Here is a 15,039-nt window from a genome sequence, read left to right as displayed (position 1 = left end):
ACAAACCAGGATTTGCAGGGTGCAAGTGCTCAGGAACAGACCTGCGATGACAAACCAGTGAGCCTAGCCTGTAATGTGAGGAGTTACCCTCTGCAGGAAAAGGTTGCGCTTTAGGCCGAGGTTAAAAGTTGTCCCACACCTTGCAGGATACGATGCTAGGCCACACTTCCTACAGACTCTCACACAGAGGCAGGGATGATTCTTTTAGGAAGAGGGCAACGAGAATAAAGCCAGGCTAGATTACAGCAGCATCTGTGCTGTTCTGACTTGCAAGCTATTTCTTGTTGTTAGGTCAATAAGTAAGTTATTCTAAAACCTGCCTCAGTCATCTCTGAAATGCCGCAAACCCTACATGTCCGTCTCTGAAGGACACCTCACTAATCTGAGGAGGTACCAGAGGGCTGACAAGAGGAGAAAGAGAAAGGCTAAGTAGAAGAACAGACCCAACCCCGAAGAGGCCGCATTTGGGGGCCTACAGGGGAATAGTGGCATGTTCCTAGAACTCTGGGTTCCTGCAGAGCATGTAGGGCAGTGGCATGGGGTGAGGTCCAATCTGCTCATTAACTAACTGTTCTGTTTGTCAGAAAACAAACCTACTTTGGCATGAACACCACCACCCCCTCCATTCCTAGCTTGTTCTTCTCCGCCTTGCACGCACTCCAGGCTAGGACTATGTCCTGAATTATTCCTGCACTGTCATGATTCTGTGGTAAACATTTAAAGGAGGGCGACTCTCAGTCCAGTTCCACCTTCCAAACAAATTAGAGCATCGGAGCTAACGCCAGAGAGATAGCTCCTGTGGATCTAAGGGAATGCCAATTTTTAAAAAGGGCTCCAGAGGCGACCCTCGCAGTTACAGGCCTGTAAACCTCACTTCAATACTGGATAAAATGGTTGAACTATAGAACAAAATTATCAAACACATAGATAAACATGATATGTTGGGGAAGAGTCAACACAGCCTTTGTAAAGGGAAATCGTGCTTCATCAATTTATTAGAATTCTTTTGAGGGGGTCAACATGCATGTGGAAAAGGGTGATCCAGTGGATATAACGTGCTTGGAGGTTCAGAAAACCTTTGCAAGATCCCTCACCAAAGGCTCTGGAGCAAACTAAGCAGTCACGGGCTAAGAGGGAAGGTTCAACAACTGGTTGAAAGGCAACAAAAGGTAGGAATAAAAGGCCAGTTTTCACAATGGAGAGAGGTGAATAGTGGGGTTCCTCAAGGATCTGTGCTGGGATCAGTTCTGTTCAACATATTCATAAATGATCTGGAAAAGAGGGTGAACAGTGAGGTGGCCAAATTTGCAGTTGATACAAATTACTGAAGATCGTCAAGTCCAAAGCTGACCACAAAGAGTTACAAAGGGATCCCACTAAACTGGGTGACAGGGCAACAGAGTGGCAGATGAAATTCAGTAATGATAAGTGCAAAGTAGTGCACATTGGAAAAAACCATCCCAAATATGCATACAAAATGATGGGATCTAAATCAGTTGTTACCACTCCAGAAAGAGATCTTGGCGTCATCATGGAAGTTCTCTGAAAACATCCACTCAATGTGCAGCAGCAGTGAAAAAAGTGAACAGAATGTTAGGAACCATTAGGAAAGGGATAGATAATAAAACAGAAAATATCATAATGCCACTATAAATCCACTGCACAGCCACACCTTGAATACTGCGTGCAGTTCTGGTCAGCCCATCTCAAAAAGATATATTAAAATTGAAGGCACAGAAAAGGGCAATGAGGATGACTATGGATATGGAACAGCTTTCATACGAGAAGAGATTAAAAGTGGAACTGCTCATTTTAGAAAGAAGACAACGAAGGGGGAATATGAGAGAGGTACATAAAATCATGAAGGATATAAGAAGTGTTATTTACCCCTTCACATAACACAAGAATTAGGGGTCACCCGATGAAACTAATAGCAACAGGTTTAAAACAAACAAAAGGAAGTATTTCTTCACACAATGCACAGTCAACCTGTGGAACTCATTGCCAAGGGATGTTGTGAAGGCCAAAAGTATAACTTGGTTCAAAAAAGAATTAGACAAGTTCATGGAGGATAGGTCTATCCATGGCTCTTAGTTCCAGGTGTTTCTAAACCTCCAGCTGCAAGAAGCCAGGACTGGACAACAGGGGATGAATCACACAAAATTACCCTACTCTGTTCATTCCCTCTGAAGCACCTGGCACTGGCCACTGTCAGAAGACAGGATACTGGGTTAGATGGACCATTGGTTGACCCAGTGTGGAAGTTCTTATGTTCTTAATGCATGTGCAATTGTACACCTAATATGCATGCAAAGTTTTTGTAAAAGCACATTTATAACCTAGATTTTTGGGCGCACAATTGACCATTTATAAATCTGACTAATTATTTACATATACAAATAGGCAACTTTTGCATGCAGTCAAGGAAATTGATTATGCAAATTAGGCCTGCAATTGCTCACAGGTATTTCTGATCATCTATCACTGAATGTTTAGGGCCAGGGACAACAGGTTGATGGGGTGACATTTCCATTAAAAATAACAATAAATCTTTGTATTGCTATAACGCTTTCCACTTAAGGATCCTACTGTGCTTCACAAATACCAATTGACTAAGACTCATACCATCCCTTCCCCTATGAGGTAGATCACTATCGTTTTAAACAGGGACTCATGGAGAGATTAAGTGACTTTCCCAGAGTCACACAGCAAGTCAGTGTCAGAGCTGGGGCTAGAACCCAGACTTCCTGACTGCACATCTCATGCTCTGACCATCAGAAAGTACATATCCCAATTCATATACATCACTGGTCACACTGCAATTCCTGTGCTTTCCTTCTCTTCCATTTTGTCATTCTTCTCCCCTTGTGTTCTGATATTTATGTAGCAGCTCAGTCTCCAGTGTCTGGGTTTCCAGAGGAGGCCTGCTTCCTGAAAAGTAGGGTTATTCCCAAGGATTCAGCTGTCCCTCAGTAAATGCTTTGTAATGAGCACACAGCCCACAGCAGGAACCACCAGCATCTGCCCAGCCACAGAGACTTTGGGAATGGGGGCATTACGGTCTCCCAGTTGTGCTGAAACTGATGGAGTTTGTGCTGCTCACAGAGGGCAGGCATTTTAGGGGTCCTACACAAAATGCCTGCAGAAGTCTGAAAAATTCAATTAACTCCCGATTACAGAGAGTGAAAGCCTGATGAAAAGAAAGCTATCAATTACCAGACCAGAGCAAAGCAGCCCAACAAGGCTTCCCCCACCTCCCGCAGGGACCCTGGCATGTGAGCAGAGAAAGATTCCATCTGAGACTGAGTTGCTGTACAACAGACAGGGAAACGGCTTGCCAGGAATATGGGAAGCCCCGGGGATTGCCGCTCTGAACACAGTCATCCCAAAGGCCAATGCTGCCAATGAAAGGACCAGATCCTCACAGAGACTTAATAAAGGATTCATAGGAATTGCCCTTCTCTTAATGCAAGAAGTATGGGTAATAAGCAGGAAGAACTGGAAGTGCTAATAAATAAATACAACTATGACATTATTGGCATTACTGAAACTTGATGGGATAATACACACGACTGGAATATTGGTGTGGATGGGTATAGTTTGCTCAGGAAGGATAGACAGGGGAAAAAGGGAGGAGGTGTTGCCTTATATATTAAAAATGTACACACTTGGACTGAGGTGGAGATGGACATAGGAGACGGAAGGGTGGAGAGTCTCTGGGTTAGGCTAAAAGGGGTAAAAAACACAGGTGATGTCGTGCTGGGAGTCTACTACAGGCCACCTAATCAGGCAGAAGAGGTGGATGAGGCTTTTTTCAAACAACTAACAAAATCATCCAAAGCCCAAGATTTGGTGGTGATGGGGGACTTCAACTATCCAGATATATGTTGGGAAAATAACACTGCGGGGCACAGACTATCCAATAAGTTCCTGGACTGCATTGCAGAGAACTTTTTATTTCAGAAAGTTGAAAAAGCTACTAGGGGGGAAGCTGTTCTAGACTTGATTTTAACCAATAGGGAGGAACTTGTTGAGAATTTGAAAGTAGAAGGAAGCTTGGGTGAAAGTGATCATGAAATCATAGAATTTGCAATTCTAAGGAAAGGTAGAAGAGAGTACAGCAGAATAGAGACAATGGATTTCAGGAAGGCAGATTTTGGTAAGCTCAGAGAGCTGATAGGCAAGGTCCCATGGGAATTAAGACTGAGGGGAAAAACAACTGAGGAAAGTTGGCAGTTTTTCAAAGGGACGCTATTAAGGGCCCAAAAGCAAGTTATTCCGATGGTTAGGAAAGATAGAAAATGTGGCAAAAGACCACCTTGGCTTACCCTTGAGATCTTGCGTGACCTACAAAATAAAAAGGCATCATATAAAAAATGGAAACGAGGTCAGATCACGAAGGATGAATATAGGCAAATAACACAGGAATGCAGAGGCAAGATTAGAAAAGCAAAGGCACAAAATGAACTCAAACTAGCTATGGGAATAAAGGGAAACAAGAAGACATTTTATCAATACATTAGAAGCAAGAGGAAGACTAAGGACAGGGTAGGCCCACTGCTCAATGAGGAGGGAGTAACAGTAATGGGAGACTTGGAAATGGCAGAGATGCTTAATGACTTCTTTGTTTCGGTCTTCACTGAGAAGTCTGAAGGAATGTCTAGTATAGTGAATGCTTACGGGAAGAGGGTAGGTTTAGAAGAGAAAATAAGGAAAGAGCAAGTAAAAAATCACTTAGAAAAGTTAGATGCCTGCAAGTCACCAGGGCCTGATGAAATGCATCCTAGAATACTCAAGGAGTTAATGGAAGAGGTATCTGAGCCTCTAGCTATTATCTTTGGGAAATCATGGGAGACGGGGGAGATTCCAGAAGACTGGAAGGGGGCAAATATAGTGTCCATCTATAAAAAGGGAAATAAAAACAACCCAGGAAACTACAGACCAGTTAGTTTAACTTCTGTGCCAGGGAAGATAATGGAGCAGGTAATCAAAGAAATGATCTGCAAACACTTGGAAGGTGGTAAGGTGATGGGGAATAGCCAGCATGGATTTGTAAAGAACAAATCGTGTCAAACTAATCTGATAGCGTTCTTTGATAGGATAACGAGCCTTGTGGATAAGGGAGAAGCGGTGGGTGTGATATACCTAGACTTTAGTAAGGCATTTGATACAGTCTCGCATGATATTCTTATAGATAAGCTAGGAAAGTACAATTTAGATGGGGCTACTATAAGGTGGGTGCATAACTGGCTGGATAACCGTACTCAGAGAGTAGTTGTTAATGGCTCCCAATCCTGCTGGAAAGGTATAACAAGTGGGGTTCCGCAGGGGTCTGTTTTGGGACCGGTTCTGTTCAATATCTTCATCAACGATTTAGATGTTGGCATAGAAAGTACGCTTATTAAGTTTGCGGACGATACCAAACTGGGAGGGATTGCAACTGCTTTGGAGGACAGGGTCAAAATTCAAAATGATCTGGACAAGTTGGAGAAATGGTCTGAGGTAAACAGGATGAAGTTCAATAAAGATAAATGCAAAGTGCTCCACCTAGGAAGGAACAATCAGTTTTACACATACAGAATGGGAAGAGACTGTCTAGGAAGGAGTATGGCAGAAAGAGATCTAGGGGTCATAGTGGACCACAAGCTTAATATGAGTCAACAGTATGATACTGTTGCAAAAAAAGCAAACGTGATTCTGGAATGCATTAACAGGTGTGTTGTAAACAAGACATGAGAAGTCATTCTTCCGCTTTACTCTGCGCTGGTTAGGCCGCAACTGGAGTATTGTGTCCAGTTCTGGGCACCGCATTTCAAGAAAGATGTGGAGAAATTGGAGAGGGTCCAGAGAGGAGCAACAAGAATGATTAAAGGTCTTGAGAACATGACCTATGAAGGAAGGCTGAAGGAATTGGGTTTGTTTAGTTTGGAAAAGAGAAGACTGAGAGGGGACATGATAGCAGTTTTCAGGTATCTAAAAGGGTGTCATCAGGAGGAGGGAGAAAACTTGTTCACCTTAGCCTCCAATGATAGAACAAGAAGCAATGGGCTTAAACTGCAGCAAGGGAGATTTAGGTTGGACATTAGGAAAAAGTTCCTAACTGTTAGGGTAGTTAAACACTGGAATAGATTGCCTAGGGAAGTTGTGGAATCTCCATCGTTGGAGATATTTAAGAGTAGGTTAGATAAATGTCTATCAGGGATGGTCTAGACAGTATTTGGTCCTGCCATGAGGGCAGGGGACTGGACTCGATGACCTCTCGAGGTCCCTTCCAGTCCTAGAGTCTATGAGTCTATGAGTCTATGAATAACCTTTAATCTTTTGTTTCCTGTCCTGCCCCCTTCATTCTGTTAGCCACCCACTTTCATTGTCATGAGTACAATGAAGGCTGTAAGCTCTTTCTGTGAACGAGAAGCTGGATATGAGTCAGCAGTGTGCCCTTGTTGCCTAGAAGGCTAACGGCATTTTAAGCTGCATAAGTAGAGGCATTGCCAGCAGATCGAGAGATGTGATCATTCCCCTCTATTCGACATTGGTAAGGCCTCATCTGGAGTACTGTGTCCAGTTTTGGGCCCCACACTACAAGAAGAATGTGGAAAAATTGGAAAGAGTCTAGCAGAGGGCAACAAAAATGATTAGGGGGCTAGAGCACATGACTTATGAGGAGAGGCTGAGGGAACTGGGATTGTTTAGTCTGCAGAAGAGAAGAATGAGGGGGGATTTGAGAGCTGCTTTCAACTACCTGAAGGGGGCTCCAAAGAGAATGGATCTAGACTGTTCTCAGTGGTACCTGGTGACAGAATGAGGAGTAATGGTCTCAAGTTGCAGTGCGGGAGGTTTAGGTTGGATATTAGGAAAAACTTTTTCACTCAGAGAGTGGTGAAGCATTGGAATGGGTTACCTAGGGAGGTGGTGGACTCTCCTTCCTTAGAGGTTTTTAAGGTCAGGCTTGACAAAGCCCTGGCTGGGATGATTTAGTTGGGAATTGGTCCTGCTTTGAGCAGGGGGTTGGACTAGATGACCTCCTGAGGTCCCTTCCAACCCTGATATTCTAAGATTCTGTGAAGCACCCAGCAGGCTCTCAGGCACTATGCAATGAAAGTGGTTCTCAGCAGCGTGACAAGCACGGCTGAGGGGGCTTGAAATTTGTGGATTGCAGGTTTGGAACAGACCTTGGAACTGGTTAGTCAAGCAACAATTCCTGCAGCCACCTCACTCTCCAGGGCAAAATAACTGGTTCTGGCTGTGATGGGAGTTGGGTCATTCCCAGTCAAAAGCAACGTGGGGACTTAACAGCTATCAAGTTCAATCCCAGCAAACCCCACAGGTGCGGGGATTATGGAAAGCCATGCAGTCACTGGAGTGCGTCTGTGCCTACCCTTGCTAATCATGTCAGATAATGCTCTCATTAACAGACACACTCACGCTTAGTACTCATTATGGTGCCCTCTGATGGGAGATTTCTGGGGCACGAAGCCAATGTCACTCAAAGGCGTTTTGTTTCCTTCCCACTTAGACAGGGCTGGTCCCTATCTCCCGTTTCATAACAGAGGGCGCCCAAACTTTATCCCACTGGTGCCAACGATTTGACAACGGCTCACAAGCTGCATTGCAGCCACTCGTATCTTCAGTCCAGAGCTGCAGCCACTGAGGCGACAGGGCCCGAAGCGCAATGCTCCAGCTACCCGGCTGCTTGGATCCAGATGGGGCTTCATGGGCTGGGACCTGACACCCTTTGGCCTAGAACAAACTGGGCGATGCTTGACTCACACACTGGGCTTTGACTGCCCTGCTTTGTACTAGAGATGGACCCACGTTGTGAAAGACCTCAATCTGAACTTCTGTGCTATCTGGACATTATAGACATGGGCCTGAGTCCTGGGGTGAGATTGTCTCCCCCATGGTGGCCTACCAGTGCTGTAAAACCCCTTCTGCCAGTAGGCACCAGTGCTGTCACCTGCTCTGTGTGTGTCTGCCAGGCCAACAAAAACCAGGCCTTGCAATTAACATTAGCCCCATTGCTGCAGCCTCTCAAAGCAGGCAGGCACCGCTTATTTGCAGCTCCCTGTCCAGGCAATGCCATAAATTGTCTGTTTCCGCTCCACTCGCCTAATAATGAGCTTTCCAGAGCAAGGACTATGTCTTCCCTACTCTCTGTAAAGTGCATGGACATTCACAAGGCTAGAGATTGGGTTAATAATGCAATAACTAACAGCAATATCAAACGACTAGTAAGGTTTGATTTAGTGCATGCTTGTTTTTACACTACAGCAGAGGGGACAGCATCTTCATCCCCAGATAGGGGAGCATACGCCAGTGGAGGGGGAGCTCACAAATCTCCCTTTCTCTGCCCCCCCCCCCAATCAGGGTATTGGTTTTCCCTTTCGTGGTTGGAGCAAGGAGACAGATTTTCTCCAATGGCCCCGTTCAGGCTCAGGAAGGGTAAAGAGGGCAGAGATCAGGTTTCCTCTGAAGGGAAATACCAGGCTTATATTAGCTACCCGCCAGTCATTGGTACAGAGGTTGATTTAAGTGATAGGTTACAAACCACAGTTCGTGGGAATATTTTTCTCCCCCTTGGGTTTGTTGTTTTTTTTTTTTGTTGTTTTTGTTTTGCCGTTTGCATCCATAATCACTGAGGCCTGGTTTACCCTACAGAATTAGATCAATGTAAGGCAGCTTAAGTCACTCTAGATCTGTAAGCGTCCACACTAAAATGTAGCTCCCATCAGTGTAACTCGCCCACTACACTGACGTAATAACTCCACCTCTGTGAGAGGCGCAGCGCTTAGGTCAATGTAGTTAGGGTGACAGAGTGTCAGTGTAGACACTGTGCTGCTTACATCGACTGTTGCTATCTTTCAGAAGCCATCCCACAATGCCCCGCACTGACAAATTGATGCAAGAGCTCCTGACGAGGACATGCACCGCTGACGGAAGGAGTGTAGTGTGGACATGCAAAAGAGATTCAATTACTGTGGTGGCTGGATATTGATGTAACTTAGGTTGACTTAATTTTGTAGTGTTGACTTGCCCTGACTATCTGACAATATGCTATCACTTTGGACCTCTTGTGTGAATCCACCAGTCCCAAGGCATTTCACAAACAAGTCACTGGGTGTAAATAGAAGCTTTCTTGAATTAAACAAACACCGATGATTTACAAAGCCATACACCAAGGCCTGCACAGGCCAGTGCTAAAATACACTGACAAGGCTACTTATGAGAAATGTCATGTTTACGCAGAAAAGGCCCATCTTTAATCCCCCACTTCCTGAGCAGCGAAGGCTGTTCAATCCCTCTCTGCAGAGCGTGCCCTGCTGTGTAACCCAGGAGCACTGGTTTATTTAGCTCTTTCTAGCGCAGCGGTGTATTTCCAAACCCTACTCAATGCATCTGAGCAGAATTCCTTGTTCCCCTCCTACTGCACGAGAAGTGAGACTGGTCCAAGTGTTTTTAGATACGCTCCTGGCCTCCCTGAAGTTGCTTCACTGATCGTAGTTCCTCACAAGCTTCTTTGGGCCTCACACACAAACTATTGTTACTTTGCAATGGATTCAGCCACAACTGGAGCAGAGGAAGTTCCTCTGCCCCACCCCAGCTCTGTCATTTTCCAGGGTCACTGTGTAATGTCAAAGCAGCTCTCACCACAACCTCGCTTCCCTTGTAGGCATGTTCGATGGGAGGTGGGTGGAGCAGTTGATCTGAATGGTGAATGACAAGCCACACCACTGACATTTCATCATAGCAGTTGAGTGCAATTGCTCCTCTGCCTCTGAACTTTCATTTGGTTTCTTAGGTAGCTCATTATGAGGTATCATCACGCAGCCAGCAGAGGGAAGTGAAAATAGAGAGAGGGGGATGTGTGGAACCATGTAACCTGGCCATCTGAGATCAGAAGGGAGGCCTTAACCCTTTATGTGCTGCACCACACAGGTGTTACTTCCCAGGTGGTGGCTCCCAAGGCATTGAAACAATGCCACCCCAGAGATAAGGATGACTATGGTAAAGAGAAGGGAACGCCTCACAGTAACCTCTGGATGAGAAGATGTGACTGTTGGTGCTGCAAAGTTACTGCTTTACTGGGCCAGTGCTTCAGCAGTGCCTTTCAAAACACCTCACAAAGCTGCCTACCTTGATACTCGAGTTTCCTCTTCTCCAGCTCGGCCTCAATCTGGTCTAGCACCATTCCCAGCTCTCCAAGGATTTTCTTCAAGTAGCTCACATTGTCATGTTCCAAGATCTTGGCCTAAACAAAAGCCAAAGGCTTACACTAAATGGGTGGCCCTGAGACTATACGTTCCTTGTCCAGGTGCTCTTGGCACTAGAATGGGTGCAATGTAGAACATACACAGCACTTTCCAAACCCCTTCATCATTCTAGTTATTCAACAGCTGCAGGAGGAGTTCACCACACTCTGGAGGGAAGATTCATCTATGTAAAAGTGACCCCCTGCTAAGACCTACTCAGCCATGGGGAGGTGACTTCCATTTTAGCCCAGCTCAGCACAGTTCCTGCTAGCTTTGGCTAAGATGGCTTCCAGCTCAGCAGCACAGCTCCTCACGGCTCAGCAAGGGGGGGAGGCCTCCCAGGAGAGACTAGTACAGCTGAGCTCTTGCCACTTTGGCCAGGGGAAGCAACTCCCCAGTAAGAGCAGATCAGCATAGCTCCAACTGGATCAGCCATAGAGAGGCATCCTTTGGGCTCACATAACGGTGCTGCTTCCTGGAGACCACACAAGCCCCAATGGCATCCCAGTTGCAGTAAAATTCAGGATGCCCCACTGTGAGTCCAGCCCCAGAGAGGGGTGAGGGGAAAGAGAGGCTCTATTAGTGGTTTCAACTCACTTGGGAGTCTGGTCCCCAGGTGGTACAGACACAACATCAGGGTGACTTGGGAGGAAATATTCAGCACTTTAGAATGGACCCAAATGCTTCCGCGGTCTCTCAGTAGTATCAGGGCCCCAGCAATGGGCACCCTTGGCTGTTCTTTGGGATCCATCCTCCCTCTCCCTCCTAGAAATAAAGTCCCATGCGTTGCTGTAGACGTCTTACCATGAGTTTCTTCTGTTTGGAAAGGTATGGCTCAGTCAGCTGGGGCTCCCCTTCGTAGTCCAGTTTCATCAGCTCCGTGCTTGCATTAGCTAAGTGTCCTGGAGGGAGACAGAAGGACAGTTTGGGGGAGCTGTTGCCAGGGCTGGCTCCAGGCACCAGTTTAGCAAGCAAGTGCTTGGGGCGGCCACGCCAGAGAGAGGCAGCAGGTCCAGGTATTTGGCGGCAATTCGGAGGAGGGTCCCTCACTCCCAGTTGGAGCGAAGGACCTCCCGCTGAATTGCCGCAGATCGTGATCTCGGCTTTTTTTTTTTGCACTGCTTGGGGCGGCAAAACCCCTGGAGCCGGCCCTGGCTGTTGCATCCTCTTGCACTGCAGATGGAAGGCTAATTGCAGCAGCAGTGATGCCGACCTGGCAGTCTGTGAATAGAACCTCATTCTGGCCATGAAACTATAATTCTCTCCCCAGTCATTACACCAGGAAAAGTGGTTTCTACTGCACATGTGTCTGTTTAGTGTCCTCATTCAGCCTGGGTGCAAAGAGGTGTAACTTTAGGTCTAACTTCAAGACTTGTACCACCCTGGGTGGGGGGCAGAATCCGGATCTTCTTGCAGCCAAAAACTGCAGCTGCCCATGGACCTTGTGACTGTGCAAATACTGGTAAAAACATGAAGGTAGATCCCCAGGTAAATTGGTGAAGTTCTGTTGAAATCACTGTACACCAAGTAAGGATCTGGCCATTAACTGTCACAGCAAATATTTGCTGAGCCATTTTGTTCCGCTCTGGCGGTTTTACCCTTGGAGAGTGTAATTGATTGGGATTTGCAAGCATCATCTAGAGAACAGTTTGAAAACAAGGCCGTTAGTCTATAAATCACCGTGAGGTGCTGTTCATTTGTGTAAAAAGTGCTATGTGAATATGCAAGAACTTACAGTACCAGAAAGTACGTCAGCATATGCATAAATCCCATTGAAACTGGGACTTTTCTCAATCTGGGCCATGTCAAGCAAAATTCTGTTCTCAGTCACGCTGGTGATTTCAATGCAGTTACTCCGGATTTTACAGAAGTGTAACTGAGAACTAAATCTGATTTATTAATAATGATGATCACTGATAAATAATAAGCAACAGACTGATTTAAGCTAGAGATGGGAACACTTTCCATTTTGAGCAAGAAGCATGGCTAGCTCCATTGTACCAGGAAGATACATACTACCCCATCAGCAAGGAGTAATAGCCTCCGTGAGCACTTCGATGGCCCAGGCCTGACCCTGCATGCCTTTGGGACCCCAACTCCCAGTGGAATTACTGGGATTTGGGGATATGGCAGGAATGCAGGACTTGGCCTATAACAAGGATCGGCAACCTTTGGCATGCGGCCCGTCAGGCAGGCCGAGGGATGTGCTGGCCGCCGCTTCCCGCAGCCTCACTGGCCTGGAGCAGCGAACCGCAGCCACTAGGAGCTGCGATAGGCCAAACCTGAGGATGCTGCAGGTAAACAAACTGGTCCAGCCCACCAGCGGAGTTCCCTGAGGTGCCACGTGCCAAAGGCTGCCGATCCTTGGCCTATAATAACAAACCTTAAGTATAGATAGATGTACACCAGGGTATGAAATGCACATTCACCCTTCCTCTGAGAATCACATAGCCAGGACACTTTGCTTTTGGTAGCAGATGAAGCAGTGAACAGGTTACTAGATTAAAAACAAACACCTCTGGAGGCTCCTCAGTGAATAAGATAACCCAGTAATGACTCTCTTCCCCCTCGCTTTTATGTGCCTCCCTTAAATGATCACTGCTAATTATGACAACATCAGGGGTTCAGCAAGATGCAGGGCTAGTCTATAAATCAGCCTCTGACTTTCCCTTCATTCCCCAGCACAGCCAGAGTGATTAATGCCTGTACAGTATCACAGCCAGCCCACTGCTCATCTTCTCGAGAGAGGTGAGGTGTTCCTGACATAGCTAAATTTGTTAGTCTCTAAGGTGCCACAAGTACTCCCGTTCTTTTGGCAGATACAGACTAACACGGCTGCTACTCTGAAACCCGGCATAGCTGTCTAGAGTTGGGGAGAGGGTTGTGAGTATGATACAGATATTTCCTTATCCATCCCCCTCACTCAGCTGCAAGTGAAAGCTGGACCTGGCTGTTTATCCAGGTCACGGACTGATTTTAAAGAATAGTTATGCCATTTGATAGAGTCGGTAGTTTCTGTGAAAGAAGAACTCAGATGTGGAATACAGAGTGAGCTGCAGGCAGCATTGGGCCATGGGCAGAGCTGTGTATGTAGGATGACCAGATGTCCCAATTTTATAGGAACAGTTCCGATATTTGGGGCTTTATCTTATATAGGCTCCTATTACCCCCCCGACCCCCACCCCGTCCTGATTTTTCACACTTGCTATCTGGTTAGCCTATGTATATGGGGAGCTTAGGGCCCAGAATAGCAGTGCATGCTCTGGGTCAGGATTGAGATGATCAGTAAAGCCCCCCATCCTCCTTCTCTCTACCTCTGTCGCTAGCTCAGGAGCCTGGGGACTGGGGAAGATAGGGATGGAATCTGACCCACGTTTCCCCTATACCTGGCTCAGTTCAGCTCTTTTACTGCCTGATTTATACATGCATCCTACTGTGGATCATAAACAACTCAGAGAAAGAGAATTCTTCATTCAGCACCCAAAACTTCTTTAACGAGAGTCAAGGTTGACCATCAAGGTTTCATGCCTTTCAAGAACGTTGAGTGCACCTAGACTTAAACCTCTGAAAACCAGGAAATACAGAGTTAAGGTGCATGCCAGTCCCACCCCCAGAATCTTAATTCTTTCCTCTATAAGGGATGCCATAACATGCCCTTGGCAGACATCACAACTCACTATCCTTCCGGATGACATGGAGCACTGTGCAAATGACATGCAGCATGAGACAAAAACTGTCAGTCCATGTCCTTGCTAAGGCAAAAGTCACATTTAAGATAGGCTTAATCATCACCAGCTGTCTCTACCTGGCCTATACCCAGCCACTTCACCTGCTCTGCACAAACCATCGCAGAGATGCCAGCTGTTTCCACCCTTTGACACTTCTCCTAAGGATTCCCTCTAGAACATCACCCGCACTTATCCCTGCCCATACTGTTAATGTTCGCTATCAGAAGAATCTAAAAAGCAACTAATTAAAGACACAAAAACTAACAGCAAATATTTTTGTGAGTACGTCAGACACAAGAAACATGCCAAACAGTCAGTGGGACCACTGGACAATCAAGGTGCTAAAGGAGCACTCAAGGAAGATAAGGACATTGTGGAAAAGCTAAATAAATTTCTTGTCTCAGGCTTCACTGCAGAGAATGTGGGGGAGATCCCCACACCCAAGCCATTCTTTTTAGGTGACAAATCTGAGGAAATGTCCTAGATGGAGGTGTCAGTGGAGGACATTTTCGAACATATTGATAAGTTAAACAATAATAAGTCTCCAGGACCAGATGTTATACACCCAAGAATTCTGAAGGGACTCAAATATGAAATTGCAGAACTATTAACTGGTATGTAACCTATTGCTTAAACTGGCCTCTGTACCAGATGACTGTAGAGTGGCTAATGTAATATTGATTTTTTTTAAAGGCTCCAGAGGCGATCCTGGCAATTACAAGCTAGTAAATTTAATTTCAGTACCAGGCAGATTGGTTGAATCTATAATAAAGAACAAAATTATCAGACACAGAGATAAGCATGAAAGCTTGGGGAAGAGTCAACCCTGCTTTTGTAAAGGGAATCATGCCTCACCAATCTGTTAGAATTCTTTGAGGGTGTCAACAAGCATGTGGACAAGGGTGACCCAGTCGATACAGTATATTGAACTTTCAGAAAGCTTTTGAAAAGATCCCTCACAAGGCTCTTAAGAAAACTAAGCAGTCATGGTATGGTGGGGTGGTCACCCTGCTCCTGCCTTGAAGGGCTTAAAGCAGCCCTGGAGAGGGTTGCAGCAGAAA

The 15,039-nt window shown here is 45.9% G+C and overlaps 1 protein-coding gene across 1 annotated transcript in view; it reads right to left on the bottom strand.

Annotated features, from left to right (window-relative positions):
* GDAP1L1 (ganglioside induced differentiation associated protein 1 like 1) overlaps positions 1-15,039 on the bottom strand; it is a 38,186-nt gene that overhangs the window by 1,713 nt on the left and 21,434 nt on the right. The window contains exons 4-5 of the mRNA XM_030533208.1: positions 11,055-11,152; positions 10,135-10,249 (exon numbers count right to left, since the gene is read on the bottom strand). Coding sequence (XP_030389068.1) covers positions 10,135-10,249; positions 11,055-11,152 — 213 coding nt within the window. The remainder of the gene's footprint in view (positions 1-10,134; positions 10,250-11,054; positions 11,153-15,039) is intronic.

Source organism: Gopherus evgoodei, chromosome 14 (assembly GCF_007399415.2).
Source record: "Gopherus evgoodei ecotype Sinaloan lineage chromosome 14, rGopEvg1_v1.p, whole genome shotgun sequence".
Taxonomy (NCBI): domain Eukaryota; kingdom Metazoa; phylum Chordata; order Testudines; family Testudinidae; genus Gopherus; species Gopherus evgoodei.
The sequence above is the reverse complement of the archived record's forward strand: the minus strand, read 5'-3'. Positions and strand labels throughout refer to the sequence as shown.